Source organism: Lithobates pipiens, unplaced genomic scaffold, assembly GCF_037356315.1.
Source record: "Lithobates pipiens isolate NorthernLeopardFrog02 unplaced genomic scaffold, aLitPip1_a1.2 Scaffold_28, whole genome shotgun sequence".
Classification (NCBI taxonomy): Eukaryota; Metazoa; Chordata; class Amphibia; order Anura; family Ranidae; genus Lithobates; species Lithobates pipiens.
Window position 1 is genome coordinate 191,960,414 of NW_027507789.1, and position 22,340 is coordinate 191,982,753.

General features: G+C 43.2%; 1 protein-coding gene across 6 annotated transcripts in view; it reads left to right on the forward strand.

Moving 5' to 3' along the window:
* The window catches only part of KANSL1 (KAT8 regulatory NSL complex subunit 1), a 179,831-nt gene extending 159,671 nt beyond the window's left edge, over positions 1-20,160 (forward strand). For 5 of the 6 annotated variants that reach the window (XM_077460173.1, XM_077460174.1, XM_077460175.1 and 2 more), the window contains 7 exons: positions 685-852; positions 968-1,095; positions 6,566-6,684; positions 7,992-8,049; positions 10,855-10,964; positions 11,071-11,284; positions 12,558-20,160. In XM_077460173.1, the coding sequence (XP_077316299.1) occupies positions 685-852; positions 968-1,095; positions 6,566-6,684; positions 7,992-8,049; positions 10,855-10,964; positions 11,071-11,284; positions 12,558-12,761 (1,001 nt within the window). In that variant the 3' untranslated portion in view covers positions 12,762-20,160. The remainder of the gene's footprint in view (positions 1-684; positions 853-967; positions 1,096-6,565; positions 6,685-7,991; positions 8,050-10,854; positions 10,965-11,070; positions 11,285-12,557) is intronic. The other variant, XM_077460178.1, reaches the window with a different exon arrangement.
* The last annotated feature ends 2,180 nt before the right edge of the window (positions 20,161-22,340 follow it).

The window sequence follows — 22,340 nt, forward strand, 5'->3', positions numbered from 1 at the left end:
TGGGGAAAGGGACTGAGGACACAGGTTCCCCAGTCCCGTTCTCTGCGGCCTCAGCTGAACTTAAGATGAATGGACAGGAGACAGAGGCTTCTCCCCATTCATAAACTGCAGCATCGTAAATCATTTACAATGCTCTGTTATGTATGGACAGAGTCAGTGATCAATGACACTGCATTCAGAAAAGAAAGGGAGACAATAAACAACATATTTACCGACTCCTCCCTCCGCTCTCCATCCTGACAGGTCTGGGACGAAGGGGGGACCAGAGGAGGACCTGGGGAGCCAGAAGAGGATCCGGGACAGTCGGGGATGATGGGTGTGGGGGTCGGGGCAGTTGCAAGCACCGATCTCCCTGTATAGCTTTCAATAAAGCAGCTGACAGCTGCCGGAGGGTGAGGCGTGTGCAGCAGCCTGAGATTGCACCCGTGGTGATACTGGGTGCGACGCTCGGCCGTCTCCTGTCAAAAAATAAATGCACTTTGTTTTTGTTTTTTTGTTTTTTTTTCTTGCGTGTGCTTGTTTTTTTTTTTTTTTTTTTTTTTTGGTTGAACTTATCCTTTTAAAGTGTTTGCATAAAAAAATAAAAATAACTTTAGTTCTGCTTTAAAAGTACATTGAATCATGCAGTAACCTGCTGGATGGTGGTGTGTTGTATGTTTTCTCACCCGTGTCCTTTTGTTGCAGAACTAACTCTACACAGGCCTTTTCCTGAGCTGTCTTCGAAGCAGCACTTGGACCCCCTGCAACGCACCTTAAAGTGTGACAGATCACAAGCTCTGAAACCTGAGCGCTCACTTATTGTCCCTCTACCCCATCAGAAGAAACGTCAGTTCAGCCCAATAGATAGAGATGGTAAATGAGATGCTGCAGAAAGCCTGTTTTTATGCAAGTGCCGACACCCTTGTGATTGACCTATGGGCTAACTTTCTCCTTTTCTTTTTTTTTTTTTTTTTTCTTTTCCTCCTAGGGCGACATGATGTGGACCCAGCAGGGCCCAGTCTTGCAGCAGATATTGGCCCATCTCCGTCTCACACCCCTCTCTCACGCCAGCTCTCTACACCATCGGATTCATCCTCACTCAGTGCTGCAGCTGCGGTATGTAGATAGTTTGATTTCACAAACAGCAATGATAGTTGCCTGCTCATGTGTACTATGAGACTACCTGCAGGTTCTGCAGACCAGGCCTTCCCTCCTTAGGGTGTCAGGGAATCCTGTTTAACCACTTGGGATCCGCGCTATTGCCGAATGACGGCATTAGCGCGGACCTAGATTGCTGGGACTACGTCTATTGACGTCGTCCCGGTTACGAGCGGCCTGCGCGCCCCCTGAGGGGCGTGCGCGGCGCGCTCTGTGATCGGCGAGTCCGTGAGACTCGCCTGATCACCGATCCGTGTAAGGGGTCGATCCCGACCCCTTATCACGTGATCAGCTGTCAGCCAATGACAGCTGATCATGTGATAAAACGGAGCCGGTAATCGGCTAGTATTCCTCCTCGCGCTGACAGCGCGAGGAGAAAAAAAAAAAGCCGATCGCCGGCGGCCGTGTTCGGGACATCAGTCCCGATCACGGCCAGCAATTCAAGCGGACACCTGCCCCCTGCCAGTGCCCACCTGCCACCCGCAGTGCCATCCTGAAATAAAGTAAGTGCCCCCCTGTCAGTGCCACCCAGCAGTGCCCATAGTGCCCACAGTGCCACCCAGCAGTGCCCACAGTGCCACCCAGCAGTGCCACCCAAAATCTGCCTCAAAGGTGCTGCACCCCAGTGCCGCCCATCAGTGCCCAGCAGTGCCACCTATCAGAGCCACCTATCAGTGCCACCTATCAGTGCCCATCAGTCCCATCTATCTGTGGTACCTATCAGTGCCCATCTGTGCCACCCATCCGTGCCACTTATCCGTGCCACCCATCCGTGCCATCTTATCTGTGCCCATCTTTGCCCATCAGTGCCGCCTTATCTGTGCCCATCGGTGCCGCCTTATCTGTGCCTATTAGTGCCGCCTTAACTATGCCTATCAGTGCCCACCAGTGCAGCCTATCAGTGCCCACCAATGCAGCCCATCAGTGCCCACCAATGCAGCCTATCAGTGCCGCCTAATCAGCGCACTTCAATGAAGGAGAAAAATGACCCGTTTGCAAAATTTTATAACAAACTATTAAAACATGATTTTTTTTTTTTTTTGCATCTTTTTTTGTTTGTTTAGCAAAAAATAAAACTCCGAGCTGTAACTAAATACCACCAAAAGAAAGCTCTATTTGTGGGAAAAAAATGATAACAATTTCATTTGGGTACAGTGTTGTATGACCGCGTAATTGTCACTCAAAGTGCATCAGCGCTGAAAGCTGAAAATTGGTCTGGGACTGAGGGGGGTTTAAGTGCCCAGTAAGCAAGTGGTTAAATACATCTGGCAATTAAAGGTCAGTCAGTTTAAATCTGATATTTCTGCACAATTAATCGCCCGTTTATCTTTAGAGGACTTGGGAAATTGGAGTGTTGGGGTCTCTGGCATCTTTACAGTAATGCCTTTCAGGTAGATGACTCTTGGCTACCGGTATTTAAAAAAAAGGATTCAATTCTTGTTTGAGTTTTTATACAACTAATAAATTAAATATAATTTCCTTTAAAATGTGTTATGTGGGTGATAATCCCTAACATTAGACAAGACATAACTATCTTTCATACTGACTGTGTGGTCCACCAGTATAGCTTCTCTTTTGTCTTTTTGTTTAGATGACGGACATAGAGTGCACTTTATTCACTTACCGCCAAGTCACGTACCTGGTACATCATTTAAATTCAAGTGCTTGTACCGGGGAAGCTGCAGGCATCACCCGGTCCCGTTTATTAGAGCCGACAGTTGGCTCTCTTGTAATAACCAGAGTTGTTGCAAGCAGCGGGAGGGGATTCCTTCTGCGGCTTGCTCGGCTTCTGTTGTCCCACTAGAAGACCCCAGCTACTAGCCGGCATGTCAGAGCAAGGCCTGGATGGGCTTTGATCGGGTCTCCGCTATGGTAACCCTGAAGCAATGATTTTGCATCACTTCTGGTTTGCTGGCATCTTAACCATGCCATTCTTTGAAAATCAAAAGTATTCAAAAACGCAGATCTTGGTGTTTTTGAATGCTTTCAAGTGCAAAGGAGAAATTTGGGGTCTTATAGACCATAGGGTACCTGTCACATGCCTATTGCTGTCACAAGGATGTTTACATTCCTTGTGAAAGCAATAACAGTGATTAAAAAAATCTATATATAAAGCAACAGTGTAAAAACATGTAAAAATAAATAAAATTGATAATTGAGGGAAATATATATATTTTTTTAAAGTGCCACTGTGCTAGCGTGCACGGCGATCCTCCCACACCAGTATTGCTGTGCATGTCGCATCATGGGCAGTGATTCTAGCACTAAACCACCTCTGTATATCTGAAGTGGTAACCTGTAAAGGCTTTTAAAGTGACACCTATGGATAGTAAAATTTACGCTGTTTGCTGCTGTTTTGTGCCTGCATAATTTTAAAGCGTGGCATGTTTGTCTGTTTACTCAGCGTGACAGCGTTTTCCCCAAAAATCGCATTTAAAAAACTGCTGTGCAAATACCGTGTGACATAAATAATTGCAAAACCCACCAATTTATTCTCTAGGGCCTCTGCTTTAAAAAAAAAATATGTCTGGTGATTCTCACTAATTTTCTAGCAAAAAAAAAAAAGATTTTCACATGTAAACAAAAAGTGCCCCAAAATGCCTGGTCTTCAAGAGGAAGTAAACCCTGATGGGTTTACTTCCTCTTTCATTCCCTGCAAAGGTAAAGCATAATGGACTACTATGCATCGCATAGTAGTCCATTATGTGTCACTTACCTGACACAGGAGCCAGCGAAGTCACCGCTGTCCCCTGTAGTCCGGCGCATCCATCTTCTCGGTGGGTCTCGCTGCTCCGCCACTGTCATTCGCCGAAGACGCCATGACGTCACTCTTGCGCATGCGCACGGGAGCCGCCACTCGCGGCATATCGCCGTTGACCGCAGCTCGCTCAGTGCGCCTGCGTGCCGCTGTCTACGGTGCATGCGCCGTAGACAGCGGTGCTTGTCTTTCGGCAAATATCTCCTAAACCGTGTAGGTTTAGGAGATATTTCTTGGACCTACAGGTAAGCCTTAATCTAGGTTTACCTGTAGGTCAAAGTGTGTTGTAAGGGTTTACAACCACTTTCAAGTGGTTATGGTTTGAGAACTTAGCTTGCCAGTGCAGAAATTTTCCAGCACGCTGTGCAGGCTTAACATTGCCTTTAGAGTGGCTCTTTAGTGTACAATTTTTGTTAAATTTTTTTAAGGCAATCCTGTTCGGCCTGCAGCCTGAACAGTGCAGGTACCCTGAACTGTCCTATGCTTCTCTGCAGTTGATGCCCATATTCACAGTGTGCCTTGGAAGCCCCCTACTCCCCTAAAGATAAATATCTAGCACTCTTATACTTGGATGTTCTGTATCCCCATGTGAGTGTCGTGGCGATGGGTCACTCAAGCTCTGCTCTCTGCATTGCAGGATAGGAGTTTGTGTGACATCAGCATCCTCCTTCCCAAACTTTGAAGGGCGGATGTTTCAGGGAGGGGAGGTTGTATGTGGCACAAGGGGCTCAACGCCATAAAAAATGATTGCATTACTGCACCTGGGTGTTGCAGGTATTTGCGTTCAGCCGCCTTTACAAATCAATGACTGTTTGCATTTAAGGCTGTACTTCTGTCCCTCTACACATGTGAACCCCCAGATGCATAGTTACCAGTGTACAGCCACAGCCTGTCATTGTTTTTTTTTTATTTTTTCACTATTTTTATAAAAAAAAAATCATTATACAACAAAAAACATTGAAAACACTACAATCCCATATCCCACCCAACATCAATACAAAAAAACCCCTCCATAACTGCGCTCACCAAGCTATATTTCAGTTGTTACTCAGACCCCTCCAACACATTACTACTATCAATGGTGCATATATTCATATTTAGTTACTTCCTTCCAGGATCCTATCTAAATCTATCTAAAAAATTAAAGGGGTTGTAAACCCTCGTGTTTTTCCACCTTAATGTATCCTATGGATTAAGGCGAAGAAACGCCTAGCAGTCACCCGGCAGTTACCTTACTATATTATCATTAATGTACTCAGCTGACTTCTTAGGCGAGTTGGAAAGTAACCACCATTGCCAAATGTTTACACATTTTTTAGGACACCTATGTTTGTCAGTTCCTCTCATCTTACATTAAGATTAATTGCTTTGATCCATTGATCTATCGTTGGCAAGTAATTTGATATACATTTTTGTATTATGTTTGCCAGCCATATACCGTACATATTTCTCACCCACATCACATGCCTTTCAGCTGGGAGGGAGGGTCTCTTCCAGTATAATCCCTAGCAATGCAAATTTTGGATCAACTTGTAATTTAAAGCGAGAGTTCCGCCGTTTTTTGTTTTTAAGTCAGCAGCTACAAATACTGTAGCTGCTGACTTTTAAAATATGGACACTTACCTGCCCAGCGCGCCCGCAATGTCGGCACCCGAAGCCGATCTATCGATCTGCTCTCGGGTGCTGCTGCTGCCATCTTTGGTATGGGAATCAGGAAGTGAAGCCTTGCGGCTTCACTTCCCGGTTCCCTACTGCGCATGCGCGAGTTGCGCTGCGCAATAAGGATGGTCCCTGCTGTCTCTGGGGTCCGTGTGTTTCCCAGCAGACAGCAGGGGCCCCGCAGGAAGTGGCGTAAATACCCACAGATTCTGCGAATATCTATGCCCGGAAGTGGGTGCAGATACCTGTATTATACAGGCATCTGCACCCCCCTTCCCCTTCCCCTCCTCCTCCACCGGAGGAGGGGAGGGTTCCAATGAGTGGAAGTTCCACTTTAGGGTGGAGCTCCGCTTTAAAGTATCAAATACACACTCCCAGTAGCGATGCAACTTTGGACATCGCTACAGCATATGCATAAATGTACCTGTGCCAGTAGTACATCTTGGACAATTTGTAGTTGCTTTACCCCAAGAGTGCAGTTTTAAAGGAGTATAATGGACTCAATGAATGATAAATAGCTGAGTCAAACATATTGAGGAGAAGAAGGATGCCCTAGATTTATTTTTTTTTTTTTTCAAGGCTTGCCCCCACTTTTTTGTTAACGCAATGGTTTTTAAAAATTCTCGCCTTACACAGCAGAACCGACCCACCGGTGGGGTGCATACCCTTGCAGGCGGAAGTGCAGCAGTGTCTGTGTGTGTATGTATGTATGTATGTGTATGTATGTATATATATATATATATATATATATATATATATATATATATATATATATATATATATATATATATATATATATATATATATATATATATATATATATATATATATATTACACACACACACCTGCGCAGAGATGCTGCCCTGTAGCAGTAAAAGTGCTGTAGGCTGGTTAAACGGTGGTTGTTAATTCCTGCTTTGATTGAACTGAGGCTCTAATGGTATCACAGATGCATTCCTAATTCACACACTTCATGTTGTAGAGACTTATTGCTTTCTGTTATCTGACAGGCTGCCAGGAAGAGGCGGTTGGAGACGTCATACGACATTGACAATATTGTAATACCTATGTCGGTAGCAGCCACCACCAGGGTGGAGAGGCTGCAGTACAAGGAGATCCTCACTCCCAGGTAACATCCCACACAGATTGTCCTGCATATCAGGAGCTTCTTAAGGGGCAATTAATGTGTAGGTAAAGAAGGTGGGTAGGGAAAGGATTTGTTGCTCTTCTCTTTCGGGCAATTGCACTTTATAGGGAAACTGTTATTTTGAAGGGCGAGTTCAGCATAGCAGCCCAGAGGAGCTCCACTGAAAACAGGCTTTAAACGGGGGACATGGTGCTCCTGCTGTTATAGAGAGAGCAGTGAAGCTTTAGAACACTCATCAAGTTTTTTTTTTTTATTGCTGTCTTGTCCCTACTGGGGGGAGATTTGCTCTTTGTCCTGGTTATCATTGTAACTGAAATAAAGCGAGGGAAAATACAACATTTTGAGTTGTTGCTAGAACAGAAGAATGTAAATCTTCCAATGGGAACCCCCTTTTCGGTCCAGGTAAACTGCTCAAGATCTTACTCTGGAGACAGCTAGTAGCCTCCTTCAGACAGCAGGGAGTTTAAATTTTGATTTTGGGGTGGGAGGGGGTGTTACTCTTTAAAGGGAACTTGTCCTTTATGATTACTTGCTCGGTTGAGGTTTCAATTCATTGCTGCAGGGGTTACAGAAATAAGCATAGGCTCTCTGATGCAATACAGATTCCAACATACTATTACCAACTCACACATTCCTGTAGAAATGGCGGTGGATATATAATTGGGTGCTGAAGCGACCACTGGCTGTAATAATAGAGCAAGAAAAAAGAAAAAGTCACCAGCACACCATGGCTCTCCGGAATGGGTCCAAAGCATTATTCAACAATCACTTCTTTACAGAAAATAGCAATTTTTCACAGCCTCGTAGGAGCCCTTCATCAAACCTGTAACATGTCACATGCCTGATGAAGGGGTTCTGCGTGGTTCCGAAATATTGCTATTTGCTGTAACAATGTACTCGCTGAATAAAGCTTTGTACCAATTTTGGAAATCATGGTGTGCTGGTGACATTTTCTCACTCCAATGGACTACAGGTTACACTCCACCGTCTCCTGGATGAGAAGATGGTGTAGAGAACCTTTCTGCATCAGCGTCCACCCGCACAATTTTTCCAGCAGGATGGAGAATCTGTGTGCCATGACGAGCCACTGTGGCACTCATTATAACCTCTAGTCAGCCCTACTCACATTGCTAGCAGTTTCCAGTTCTTTACAACGCTCATGTTTGGCTGGCCTGCATATGTATTCTACTGTGTTCAGGTACATACATGGGTCACAAGGTTCCAGGGTAACAGCAATACAGGTCTGGGAAATCTAATTTCTTTTGTTTTCTGTTTTTTTCCTCCTACAGCTGGCGTGTTGTTAAAATCACTCCTCTGACTCCAAATTCAGAAAAGGACATAGACGAGGTAAGTGACATCCGATACAATTAAAAGAGAAGTATGGGTTCTTTTTTTTTTTTTTTCTTCTTCTTTTAAATTCTACTTAGCTAGGTTCTCGGGGCTCCCTGAGCAGAGAGCTGGTGTCTGTCAGCAGCTCTCTGCTCCCCTCGCTCATTGGAGTGCTGGGCTGTGGAGGAGGCGGGAGTGGCCAGTTCAGCCTCTCAGCGGCAAGTGCCTTCCAGGCATGTAAGGCGGATCCCGACCATATGGTCGCAATCCTTCTCAAGCCCGGACAGGCTCTGTGACGTCAGCCGACAGCAGGCTTCAGTCTGCTTTCTGCTAAAAACAGGTTACAGGAGCGTAAAACAAACTGCATGCCTGTGATCCACAGGAGACGTACAGCCAAATGAGCTGATGTTTGTTCAGGCTTGATGGTAGGTGATCAGTAATGTCTTTTGAGTTGCACACAAAAAAAAAGGGGGGGATAACTAACATCTGAACTCTTGCAGTCTGTCAATGAAAATTCGACAGTTTTTATTTTTGTCAAAAAAATATACTTTTATATACAAAAAATATATAAAAAAATAAAAAATACTTCATCAGGGTGTATTCTTTGTGCTATGCAAAAATACACCACTCTACTATACAGTCCAATCACACAGTAAATTACATTCACACAGCGGTATGATGCCTAACATGTTATGTGAAGTGAAGTTCCCAGAACCATCGCATCATGCAAGACACCTTTGCACCATAAGCATTACATGGACCCTGCGGTACCACCAAAATGCTTAGCGGTGCAATGTCAGACGTGAAGTTGAACCACAGTGTGACGTCATGCATGGCACCGCAGCAACAAACCACAGCTGTACAACCCACTTAACCACTTGCTGATCGTCTAACTGTAAATGTACATCATGGCTTTACAGTTAAATACCAGGATTATGGCAGCAGCTAGCTGCCATAATCCCGGTATTTTTTATTTTTTTTCTTCTGCAGGTGGTCGGCTTTCATATAAGTGTTCCCAGCAGCATAATCGCCATGAGATAACTTTTACATGCAGTTGGAGACATAAGTCACACTTGCATATGTAAACGGTGTAAAAACCACACGTGAGGTATCGCCGCAATCGTTGGAGCGAGAGAAATAATTCTAGTGCAAGACCTCCTGTAACTCTAAACAGGTACCCTGTAAAAAAATAAATAAAATTAAAGCGTCGGCATAACATCTGTTACGTTATACAAAAAATTGGGCTAGCGTTACTATTTTCTTTTTAATTGGTAAAAATTGCGTTTGAAAGACTGCTGTGCTAATAAAAATTATTGTAACACTGAGAGATAATATATATATTGTGTGTGTGTGTGTGTGTGTGTGTTTTGAGGGGTCTAAGTTATTTAGTAGCAAACGATACAGATTTTTCTTGTAAACAACAAATGTCAGAAGAAGGCCTTGTCGTAAAATGGTTAAAGTGTTTTGTTATCCATAAAAAAAAGTTTCCTTAAAGTGGTTGTATACCTGCTGATGTGTGTTTTTTTTTTTTTTTTTTTCCTACCTGCAAAGGAAAAGGCATAATGAGCTAGTATGCACCGCATACTAGCCCATTATGAAATACTTACCTTAGAACGAAGCCCCGAAATTTGGTCCGATCCACGCCGAGGGAGCTGACATGTTCCCTCTGCGTTTCTTCTGGGTATCGTGAGTGGCCGGAGCCGCGATATCGTCACTCCCGCGCAGGCGCTTGGGAGATTTCTTCCTGGCAGGGTCCGTCGTCTGCCGGGCTTTCAGCCGGGAATCCCCTGTGCGCATGCGCCGCTGCAGTCAGCGGCGCATTGCGAGGGGAATATCTCCTAAACCGTACAGGTTTAGGAGATATTTTTTTTTACCTACAGGTAAACCTTATTATAGGCTTTCCTGTAGGTAAAAGTCCCAAAAAGGACTATACAACCACTTTAAAGCATGTTATGTTATACAGCACAGTGCTTGTGCTTTAAAATTTGGCCCCTTGTACCACCTGAAATAGCTGGCTGAGCCTGTCTGATTCTGCCCTCCCCCCTGTAAACTGACAACTGTTTATTATGGCTGCTGAGCCCTGACACCGTGGTCAGTTTACGTGCCTCTGTCATCCGCAGCTCTGCTCTCCTGTTTCCTCCCCCTTCTCTCCCTGCCTGTAAGCTCGTACCAGTCCCGCGCCCCCTTCCCCTGCGCACACGCGCTTGGTGCTACAATCCTCTGTTATAATCGATTTTCCCCGCTGTATGTGTTTTGTAAAAAAAAAAAAAAATCCACCAATAAATACCTCATTTTATAAGACCGCTCAGCGGTTAAGTGATCGGCAGACTCTTCTCCTTTCTCGGCTCTACCCGCTTTGCTGTCAGATTTGGAGACTGATGGTCACATAAGCGCTGAGCGGTGCTATAAAATAAGGTTGGCAGTTTTTTTTCCAAACACATACAGTACCGGTACCCAGTCAGACAGTGACAGCCAATCAGTGTTTACATCCTTTACTAACAAATCTGCTGGCTGCAGCTGTCACAGCCCTATACAATGTGTTATACATTTTTCAATATAGGAACCAGAAAGCCCTTCACTGAACCAGTGCAAAGTACAGAAGAATATTATTAGTTTGCACCTGTGCTGTAAACCATCAGATCTGGATGCATTGTTGACCATAAGGGCAGACCTAAATGATTTGCATGGCCACACCCGCTATCAAAAATGAGAAATGAATCCCTTGTTTTGGAGATTTGCGATTGATTGAACTGCTTTAATAAACCGCTTTCAAAAAAAATCTGTGTTTTTAAATATATTGTATCCATTCTTTGTTCATTCCAGTTGGAGGATCTCTCAGATTCATCTTTTGCTGCTTTGCATGCAAAGTGTGAAGAATCTGAACGAGCGAGGTGGGTCAGCACGAGCCTCCCACCTCAACGTCGGGGCAGCAGGTAATGTGACGCCACCCTTGCTGCGGTTGCAGGAAGCACACTGCTCCATACTGGTGTTATAAGGAGGACTGAATTAATGTATAATCACCGTCTATCTGTTTTCCAGGACTCATCGGACATCTGAAGGCTCTATGACCCCTCAGTCTTTCTCAATGCAGCCACCCTCTCCTGACACCAGTAGCTGGCAGGCTGTGTCTGACTTCTCTCCGCTCAGCCCCGACGTCTTGTCTGCTCCTCCCACACCCACTTCAAGGGACACTCCGCGTCTGATCTCTGAGGAGACGCAGAGCTCTGTGTCAGACTCAGGTTATGAAGAGACGGTAAGTGAGGTAACTGCTATTATTTTTACAGTGGAGAGAGGGAGGAGGTGTTCCAACACCCTCCCTGTCCTAAGGTCTCAAGTCAGGAAGTCACAGTCAGACAGGATCACCAAGTGCAAATAAAGGGAATAAAGCCTGAAAGACTAAAACTTATACAGCCACCACATCTGCTGTACTTTTTTTATTATTATTTATTTTATTTATTTTGTTCCTTTTCGGATAGAGTAAGTGAGAGTTATATATAACCCATGGTTTATTTTTTACATCTGTGTCCCATTGGGGAGATTTCCCATCACTTCCTTTCCCATAGCAGGAAGTTAGAGGAAATCCCTGCAAATTATGGAAATCTCTTAGAAACCCCCAGATCACCAGAACTAGTGTCCCCTTTAAAAGATTTCCCTGCTATTACTTTTCTGGGGACAACCCAAAATGTAGGATTTTCTTTTACTTTCACTTTTAATGGTAAACAGGACAAATGGTGGGTGACTCTCCCTAAAGGGGACACAGACGGCAACAAAAGGAAAAAAAAAATAGATGCCTCTCTATAAAAAAAAAAAAAAGTTTTGACTTTAGTTACTTTAATTCACCCATTGAACATTAGACTTGTTGGTTTGTTTTTGTAGAATGTGTAGTACTAAATGTGTACAGCCATTCATAAACTCAGACTAGTAAAAGGCAGCATCTGTTATGGGAGCAATTTATAGTGCCACCTGCTGGCAACGTTGTAAACTTATCCAGGCTTTGTAGTTTACATTTTGTTTGCTAAAGCCTTTTTATTTTTGTAAAGATGGTGTTTAGGGCTGTCATTGACACAGTTAAAGGTGGTGTTAAATTTACCAGGCAGGTAGAAGTGAGTTTACAATGAAGTTGTTACCAACAGTCAGTGAATATTTTACTTAACGGGGAAATCGCCTATAACCAATATTTGTTTTGGTTGGATGACAGTTGAATTTTTCACTAGTTTTTTTATATTTTTGAAAATCTCAAGATCCTATCTTCTGAGTCCTGAACTCTGCCCTTCTGCTGTGATCCTTATATCCATGACACCTTGACTTTACTTTTCTTCCCACCCTCCATGTATTCCTTCCTAGTGACATATGGGCATTGAATGGCCCTGAAAGTCATAGCAAAGTAAAGAATCCTCAAAAAATGCAAAAAAAATTAGAAAATATAATCTGCAGAATAGTATGTAGCAGGAAAAAGATTTTGTTTGTTATTTTGGCTTTAAGTAAGCTGATATGCATGAAGTTTTATTTTTCCCCCTCTCTTTCAGACTGTACAGCCCTGGGAGAAGCGACACTTTCCTCTTACCTATACCCCAAAACCAGAAATTGCGGGAACCAGCGAACCTACAGACTGGGGAGGTCCGCGCCCTTCGCGCCGATTTTCCTGCAGCTCCCGAACTGCCAAAGACACAGAGGGACCCCCTTCCTCTCCGCCCTGCCCTTCCTCCAGACCGCGGCCCCTCCACAGATAAAGAACCATGGCGGGTGAAAAACTTGCAAAGGATAAAAAAATCTATATAAATATATATAAATCCGACAAGACAATTTGGCTTCAGAAGAATCCTCTGTTTGATATTCAAACTTTATCCCCGGAGCAGAGCGCCAGTTTCACAGTTTTTAGTGAATTTAAGAACTTTAGAGATCTGTTACCTTCTCCTCGTTATCTTTGTTTCTTGTTTTTGTTTTTTCCTTTTTTTTTTTCTTTTTCTTTTTCCTTTTAATCAAGCTATGTTGTATGTGTGACACCGTGTACTTAACCTGCTGCCCTCCCTCCGGCTCTCTGTGTGCAGCTCAGGAGTCGGAGGTGCAGTTCGTGGTTCCCCATTTTCCCTAACGCCTGAACAGTGTGTGCTTGTAACAGTTTGTTCATACTAGCTCCTCAAGTGCGGCTGCAGCTGAGGTATCAGAGTCGAAGGGGAAGGGTCTATGGCATCTCAGATCCCACCCATGAGGTACCTCTATGTTCTAGTAATCTTAAGAAAGCACTTATTTCCACGGCAGGATGATCTAGGGCTTGGTTCAGATGCCAAGTGGGTATGTTGAGGCCTGTACTGATCACTTGAACAGGCAACATTTCATAGTCATGATCATAGTTCAGAAAGTTAAAAAAAAAAAAAGACATTTCTAGAAAGTTTTCATTTTCCGTTGTAGCTTTATGGTGTTCCACGTGAGCAATGTCTGCTCGCTGTTTTAGTCCTATGATGACCATGCTTGACATGCCAAATGCCGATTATTTGAAGGGTAATCAAAGGCTACTATTTAACTATGATGTGGTTACAGGGTATAAAAAATGAGCAGAATCTGTAAAAATGCCCATTTCAGGCTAAAATGTTTAACCAAATAATGTTGGTTATAGTTTTATTAGTGCCTAAAGCTGACCATACACAAAGGTACCTGATAGTTTGTTTGAAAATAATCCAAATCCTTAAAGAACTGGTGAGGCTAGGAATATAGGATAGCTGCCAGTGCTGACTTGTTTTTAAAGGTGCAGATTCCAGGGCTGTCATCCTGATCCCGTCTGAACTGGAACAAGCCAGGACTGCAATTCCATCTTCATAGCTGTATTCTTGTTGTAGCTCAGTATGTCCATTTTGGGCCAGGATAAAGGGCACATAGCCCTGGAGCCTTCCCTTTTTAAAAATAAGTCTGCAATCCACAACCCCCCCCCCCCCGTATTTCTATCCTAACGCTTGCCTTTAAAGTCTGTATAAATCCAAAAATCGATTTTTCAGTAAGTTTGTCATCGTGCCTCATTGGTCTTTCAATTCCTTCAGCCTTCTGATGAGATTTTCACTGTGACAGCAAAAGGTGGTTGTTGCAGGTCAGCTAGCTACAGTTGTAATGCAAGTACCAGATTCCAACAGCCTTATTTACCCACAATGCCAACCTTCCTTCTGCGATTTTTTTATTTTTTTATCTGGACCCGGTTTCTGCCGGTACCAGCGCAATTTGTAAAAGCAAATTGTTTTGTGAATCTTTTGCAAAACTTTTTTTTTTTTTCTTTAGATCCTGCCAGTAGTACCACTTCTTTTGCAGACTGACAACCCCAATCTGCCACTGTTTTGTACTTGGCAGCAGCCTGCTGTGTGCACCCTCTTCAGCTGGCCAGTGGGCTGGCGATCAGAGTTGCAAGAGGCAAATGCAGTAGATATGATGGGCAGCCCCATTGCCTAACTGAAGGCTGACAATGCAATTAAGTGGATGGCAATGGTTTAGGATTGGCAATAGGAAGCGCTGGTACCGGCAGGATCTTTAGGTAAGAGACGTTGCAACCACACCCAGATAAAAATGGCCAATCGCAGAAGGAAGGTTAGCATTGTAAAACTGCCAATTGCAGAAGGAAGGTTGGCATTGTGGGTAAATAAGGCTGTTGGAATCTGGTATTTGCATTACAACCGTAGCTAACCGACCTGCAACAACCACCTTTTGCTGTCACAGTGAAAAATCTCATCAGAAGACTGAAGGAATAGAAAGACCAATAGATCAACCATTCTTCTAAAATGTTGCTCCTGGTCTGGTTTTCCAGACTGTCCTTTAATAACGACATACTGAAAATAGATTCCGGCTTTGCATACACTTTAAGGCCCAGCACTAGATTCCACCTCCATTACCAGTCGCTCCTGACATTGTCCCTTTTCTAATTTGCATCATGTGACAGTCTCATTGCATGTAAGGTCAGCTTTATAAGACCTGGTTGACTGCAGCAAGCAATCCTTCTTGGGCTTTAGTACTTCTATAATCTTTGTAGGCTACAGCATCTTTACAGAAGAAATTGTTTCCAATTTGGTTTTGAATCATTGTGTTTTCCATTTAGACACGTTCCTTATTTTAATTTGGTGATATCAAAGTAAATACTTGCTACGTAACTGCCTGCTTGTATTAAAAATGTTGTTGCATATCCATCTTGCAACTTGTCTTCTCTTAATTCAACAAGGGTGTTATTAGTGTGGCCTGCTGGGACACTAAATGTAACCTGCAATTTGACTCAAATGAGATGATTTTCTTTTGGACGGAAGCAGGACTGGGGCAAATGGGCAGGCTGCCATTGCTGATCTATTCCTTGGAAAAAATGCTACCTGTCTGGCTCACCTGCTGCCAGTTCGTTGTCATTACCGGAAGATATATCAGACTTGGGTCCTGATTTCACTGTCTTCACTTGTAGAATACTTTCTCCTGGCAGTGACTCAGGAATTTGTGAAGCCAGGCAAGTATTTTAAAGTGGAAGTCCAGGCTAGAACTAAAATCCCCGCATCTAAAGCCATCAACATGCTAACGCTGACCTATCGAGTCCTGAAAAAAAAAAATTAGTATACATACCTTTTTCTACAGGCGTTCCGACCCGATCTCCAGTGGCGGAAGCTCTGCAGAGGACACCGCCGACAGCAAAATTAATGGGAAGTGACGTCACCCATATTTACTATGGGGCTTCCATTGACGGCGTGTCCCCTGCACCCGCCCCCAAACAAGCCACGGCTGACAGCTCAGCGTGGGATCACAGCTTCCGCCACTGGAGATCGGGTCTGATCACCTGCAGAAAAGGTATGTATACTGATTTATATACATATTTTTTTATGTTTTTTCCTTTTTAGGACTAGATAGGTTAGTGTTCGAATGTTGGTGGCTATGCTGGGATTTTAGTTTTAGCATGGACTTCCACTTTAAGTAATGTCAGCAAAGGTTTCCTTTATAAAGTGAGCCATATGTCAATGACAAGTCCCTGTACTAGAAGAGAAATATTAAAGTAGTTGTATTGTCCGCTTTTACCTACAGGTAAGCCTATAATAAAACTCACCAGTAGGTAAAATTAATATCTCCTAAACCTGTACGGTTTAGGAGATGGTCACCTTGCCTGTAGCCACTGACATCAGTGGCGCATGCGCAGTGAAGGTCCGGCGTATCGTGCCAGAATGGAGTGACGTCATCCCTCGTTACCTCTGCCTTTCTTCCGGGTTTGCAGCTCTGGCACTGGGAGTGGCTGGAGCCTCAAACCTGGAAAAAAGCAGAGGGAACATGCCAGCTCCCTCAGCGATGACCGTGATGCTTCGTATGCGTTGCATACTAGCTCATTTTTCCTTTGCCTTACAGGTGTTTTTCCCAGTCCATCACTTCAGTCTCTAAAGCTTTCAACTCCACCAGGAGTGTCTGACTGTGTCCCCTACTGTGCATTATGGTTTCATCCTCTGACTCCCACGTCACCACATCAGTAATGTAGGGGGTGGTATATGGAATCACAACAGCAGTAGGGGATACAGAGATCTGACTCTCCCAAAGGTGATGAGTGCGAAGAGTCTTGCAGAGGGAACTGCCATTGAGAACTTTGACAGGGTCACTATAAAGGACCGCAGTACTCTTGTGTTGTGAAAGAGCTGCTGTTTATATCCACACTTGTACAGGAACTGAGATATTTGTCACTTTGCATTGCAGTCTATTACTTTTATGTACGCTGCCATGTTGGGCAAAAGATAGGAATACATTGCTAGATGACAGGCCGGGTTCACATATGTGCGGCTTACGGGTTCGTACCTGGGGTCCGGTGCATTACTGTACACCGGTTCAGGTGCAATTCAGGTCCGAATTTTAGCCTGATTTCACACCTGAACTTGACCTAAAGACAAGCCTGACCCTTCTCCAATCCGAACCGTGGCCACCAACAGACGTGTGTGAGAACCGACACCATTGAGAGCCAGTCACGCTTGCCTGTGTCAAGGTCATTACTGCTCAGGTGGTATTGCTTGTGTTCACACCGTCCTAGTATATAGGGGATGAAGGATGCCGGCTCAGCAAAGTCAAATGGCAGAAAAATTAAAAAAGGACGGCCACACTCCAAAATAATGCCTTTATTTAATAAAGCTTGATTCATACATCAATTGGAGACACAGGTCCAGATGATAGCTGATGCGTTTTGCACCGTTAATGATTCTTAATCATAGTTGTAGGACTATCGATCGCAATCTTTTATACACAACAAAATAATATATGATGGTCACCTGACCAATTGTATCTAGATAGTGATCAGTTGTGGTCCTGCAAGAACCTTTCACACATGTGGGGGAGAAGTAATCAAGGAGGTGATCAAGGCAACCAATATATTAGATAATATCAACCCATGAAGGAAAAAGGAACTAAGTAATAAACCTATAGAAGAATGACCTTATAAATACAGGGTTAGATTAATGGGCTACAACAGATCGCTCTCCTTGGCACTCCGTGCATACGTTATATTTCCAAATCAAATGCATAACATACAGTATTCATGTGTCTGCCAAATACCCAATAAAACCATTAAGTGAGGTATAAACATCAATAAATGTGCAAGACAAAGCATGTAATATAAAAATGTGTTAGAAGAGGTAATATTCTAACATATTGGTTGCCTTGATCACCTCCTTGATTACTCCTCCCCCACATGTGTGCAATGTTCTTGCAGGACCACAGCTGATCACTATCTGGATTAGATACAATTGGTCAGGTGACCATCATATAACAATTGAGTATAAAAGATTGCGATCAATAGTCCTACAGCTATGATTAAGCGCCATTAACCGTGCGAAGCGCGTCAGTTATTATCTGGACCTGTGTCTCTGATTTATGAATCAAGCGTGTTACCGTCCTTTTTTTTTTTTCTGCCACGCTTGCCTGCAATATGAATTGGATGCCGAGAAAACCACATCCAATTCGCATGTGTGTGAACCCAGCCTTAAAATCGCTGAACACGAAATCGGACGCGTCACCCTTTCACTCCCCAAATATAGCACCTTCATTTAAAAATTGAATTGTCATAATATACAGAAAATTTTCAATATCTATGCAAGATGCAATCTAAAGTATTTTTACATAAAACAAAATTTTGGACTAGTAGTCCTTAAATATTAAATATGAAAACCTGTGCTTAAAAGTAAAAGCCCAGCTTTGTGAATCTTAAAAATGATCCTTCACAGTGGGGCTGCTACACACTGCAAGGTTTAATCGCTCATTTAGGTCCAGGATGCATAGAGACAGTCTACTTACCTGATCTTGGGCTCTGCTAGACCAGTCCCTGCAGTGTCTCCAGTGTTCTAAGTTCTGACACCATCAAGACCAATGCAGGAGCCCTGCACTGGATTTGATGTCTGCCAGAGAATGGAGAAATGCCATCTGCTGGGGAAGCAGAGGATCAGATAAGATGACATTTAACCCCCCCGCCCCCCCCGGCTAAGCAAACGCAGCCCCCCACTGTAAGGGATCGTTTTACGTTTGTGGCCTCAATAGCCAGATACTATAAGTAACAAGAACACTTAAACCATCAGCTGAACAGACTGGTGTTGGGAAACATCTGTGGTGTGAATTAGACTTGCCTATGCCAGAATGTTTTTTAATTTGGCCCAGGTGGTTGGCATTAAACATCTCATGCACCTGAAGGCCATAGAATTGGATGTAAAATTTGGCCGTATTTGCCCCACCCAGCAGTCAGACTTTACAAACAGCCGCCCATAAAAGTCACCTACAGGAGGCAGCCTTACATGGGTCTGCTAGATATAAGTTTGTGCATGGGCATACACCTCTAGGTACAGAAAGACCTGCATCCCGGGGCATATGTTCTGAAAGTACCAGCATATCGCCCAAGTACAGCCGCATCCTGTAATTGATTTTTATGGGCAACTCTCTTTCAAATTTGCATCATGTGGCCCCAGGTGCCCATGGGCATGAAGCCTTCAAGAGCAACCATATTGGTTTGATCCACTCCCCATCCCTAGCAACCTAGATTTGTTTTCCTCTCCTCCTCCACTGTTCCGTTCAGCACCCGGATCATAAGGGGGGAATACTTGGTACTTTTGGGTATGGGGTAGCATGAGACTCGCTCCCCTGGGAAGGCTTGCATGAAAGTGAACCTGTTGCTTTGCTCTGGTTGAAGCTCAGGTTTGCTTGGCTATTGCTGGGTGCACACCATGAAAGAGACCTTCAATTACCTGCCTAGGTTTTTTTTTTTTTTTTTTTTGCCAGGTTGGCAAATGTTGGGCATCAAAATCTAACACTTCAAGCTTTCCTAAATCCTGTTATCCAAAGCCAGTAAAGAATGTCTTGGCACTTATGTCTGTGCATGGTGACCCCCATGCTAATATCTCGTATTCTGTCTAGGTGGGAGAGGCATTGTGTGCACCAATAATGTGAGCTCTAGCTTTAGCCAAATCTGTATTTTTGTATTTACTGTACTTTTCACAACTGGTCACTTCATACTGGTCGTCATTTTATATGTTCTAAATTCGCTGTCAATTCCTGTCATTCTTCCTGACCGTCTATAATATGTTCACTCACAGCTACCGAAAGAAGACCTCCTTGTCAAAGTAACTAAAAGTCTCTTTCCATGCAAAGGGTTAAACTCGGTCTGTATTTATCTTCCCGTTCCCTTTTTAGTTGTATATATAGTTTTTCTTGTCCCATTAAAAAAAAAAAAAATCAAAAAAATAATGTAATATATATATATTTTATTTTTTAATTTTTTTTTTTTTTTTAACCCTGTGCAGACACGAACAGTCCTCAGCACTGAAAACGTTGATGTTTTAAACCTTGTCCAGTTCTAAGCATTAATAATGGCTTCAGTTCTCCAGCAGGAAATTGTTGAACATTTAGCATTGTATAAAGGTAAAAAAAAAAAAACAATAATGAAACACAATACTTGTATTTTGTAAATAATTTTATTAGCTTTTCTGTTTATTTCCACCCTCCTTCCTTTTCCCAGGCATTGTAATAATGGTTGAATCTCCATCTTTTGGGCTGTATAGAGTGATTTTTTTTTTTTTTTTTTATTATGTTTAACCTCTTTATCCTGTTGGAGAAAAATTCCAGAAAAAAAACAGTGCTTGAGAAAAAATAAAGAAAAATAAACAAGTTAAACATGGCTGTATTAGACTTAATTTTCTTTTCTTTTTTTAGTATTGGGTTCAGTTGCACGCTGTGTACCATAGGGGGTGTGTGGGGTGTTTGCAGGAACTTTTCCAATACTTGGTGACGGGGTTCACGTCAGTGGTTCTCAACTCCTGTTCTCAGGGCTCACGAACAGGCCAGATTTTAACTACTTTAGCCCCGGAAGATTTGGCTGCCGAATGACCGGGCCGTTTCGCACTGTCGCTTTAACTGACAATTGTGCGGTCGTGCACCCAAACAAAATTGATGTCCTTTTTTTGCATCGGCACGCCCCCGCTGTGCGGCAGTGTGCATGCGCCTGCTCTATCCCGATCCGTGCCGACCTGCCGCATGTAAAATAAGCGGTTAAGTATTACCTTGGGGAGATGCAGACTAGAATACAATCCCTGAGCAACAAATGAATATCACCTGTGATGTATTTCAGTTATCTTGCATACCTGGCCTGATAGTGGGTGCTGGACAGGTGTTGAGAACCACTACTCTACTAAGAAGCGTTATGTCATTTCAGAAATCATTTTTAACACTGCAAATCCAGACACTTCCAGGCCAGTTTTCAACTTTCAGCGTTGTCAAACTTTGACAATTACGCGGTCATGCAACACTGTACCTACAGGAATATTTCATAATTTTTTCACACAAATAGAGCTTTCTTTTGGAGATATTCATCTCTGGGTTTATTTTTGCTATAAAAACTGAAAAAGACAGGAAAAATTCTGAAAAAAATAAAACTATTGTTTCCGTTATAATAATGTAGTAATTTTTCTTCATAAATTTAGGCCAAAATGTATTCCGCTACATTTCTTTGGTAAAAAAATAACCCAAATCTATGCTTTTATACAGTGGCTATAAAAAGTTTACACACCCCTGTTAAACTGTCAGGTTTCTGTGATGTAAAAAATGAGACAGATAAATCATTTCAGATCATTATCCATCTTTACTGTGGCCCATAAACTGTACAACTCAGTTGAACAACAAACTGAAATCTTTTAGGTGGAGGGAAGTAAAAAATAAAGTAATATGATTGCAGAAGTGTGCACACCCTTGGGGCCAGTTCACCATAGAAACACAGTGCGGATGCGTTTCAGATCCTTCTCTGTGAGCGCATTTTAGATGCAGTCCAGTGCAGTGTTCTTGGTGCATTTTTGATGCGTTTTACAGCAGCCCAGTACAGGAAAAATGCAGCATGTTCTACCTTTTTTACTGTAACTACAAGCACTGGTGTAAACGATGCCATTGAAAACCATAATCCTACATCCCATGCGTTTTTGATGCAGAAAAAAAAATGCACTGAACTCCATATGGTCTGAACTGGCCCTTTAGATTAATACTTTGTTGAAGCACCTTTTCATTTTATTACAGCGAGAAACCAGGAGAGGGGCGTCTGAGTATATATCATAAACCGTTTATTATAAAAACAATATCCACTCACATGGAAAGAAGCAAATTTGAGTTTGGGTGCATCTCTCTGGCCAGAGCAGGAACACAGCAAACATCACACCAGGATGTTCTAACAGTGGTTAACCATCCAAGGAGTCCGATTCTATCTCATTTTACCATATATGGGTCTCGGATACAATTACAATGTATCGGACCATCCAACAGGTCAACACAATTTTCAGGCTGTGTGCATCACAAAATTTATGGTATTCACAGTGCCTCACCATTAGACCCCTTTCACACTGGGGCGTTTTTTTCAGGCGCTTTAGCGTTAAAAAAAGCGCCTGTAAAGCGCTTGAAAGAAGCCTCATCTGCAATCCCAATGTGAAGCCCGAGTGCTTTCACACTGAGATCCTTTTCACACCGGGGCATTTTTCAGGCACTTTGGCTTTAAAAAAAAGCACCTGAAAGAAGCCACAACTGCAATCCCAATGTAAAAGCCCGAGTGCTTTCCCACTGAGGCGCTGCGCTCGCAGGGCATCAAAAAAGTCCTGCAAGCAGCTTCTTTGCAGCACTTTTGGAGCAGTGAATACACCGCTCCTAAAGCGCCCCTTCCCATTTAAATCAATGGGAAGCGCCTGAAAATCGCTTTTGGCAGCAGCGCTTTGTGGGCGCTTTTAACCCTTTATTTGGCCACTAGCAGGGGTTAAAAGCGTCCCAATAGCGCTCGAACAAAAAGCTGGTAAAGCACTGCTAGTTCAAGCGGCGCTTTA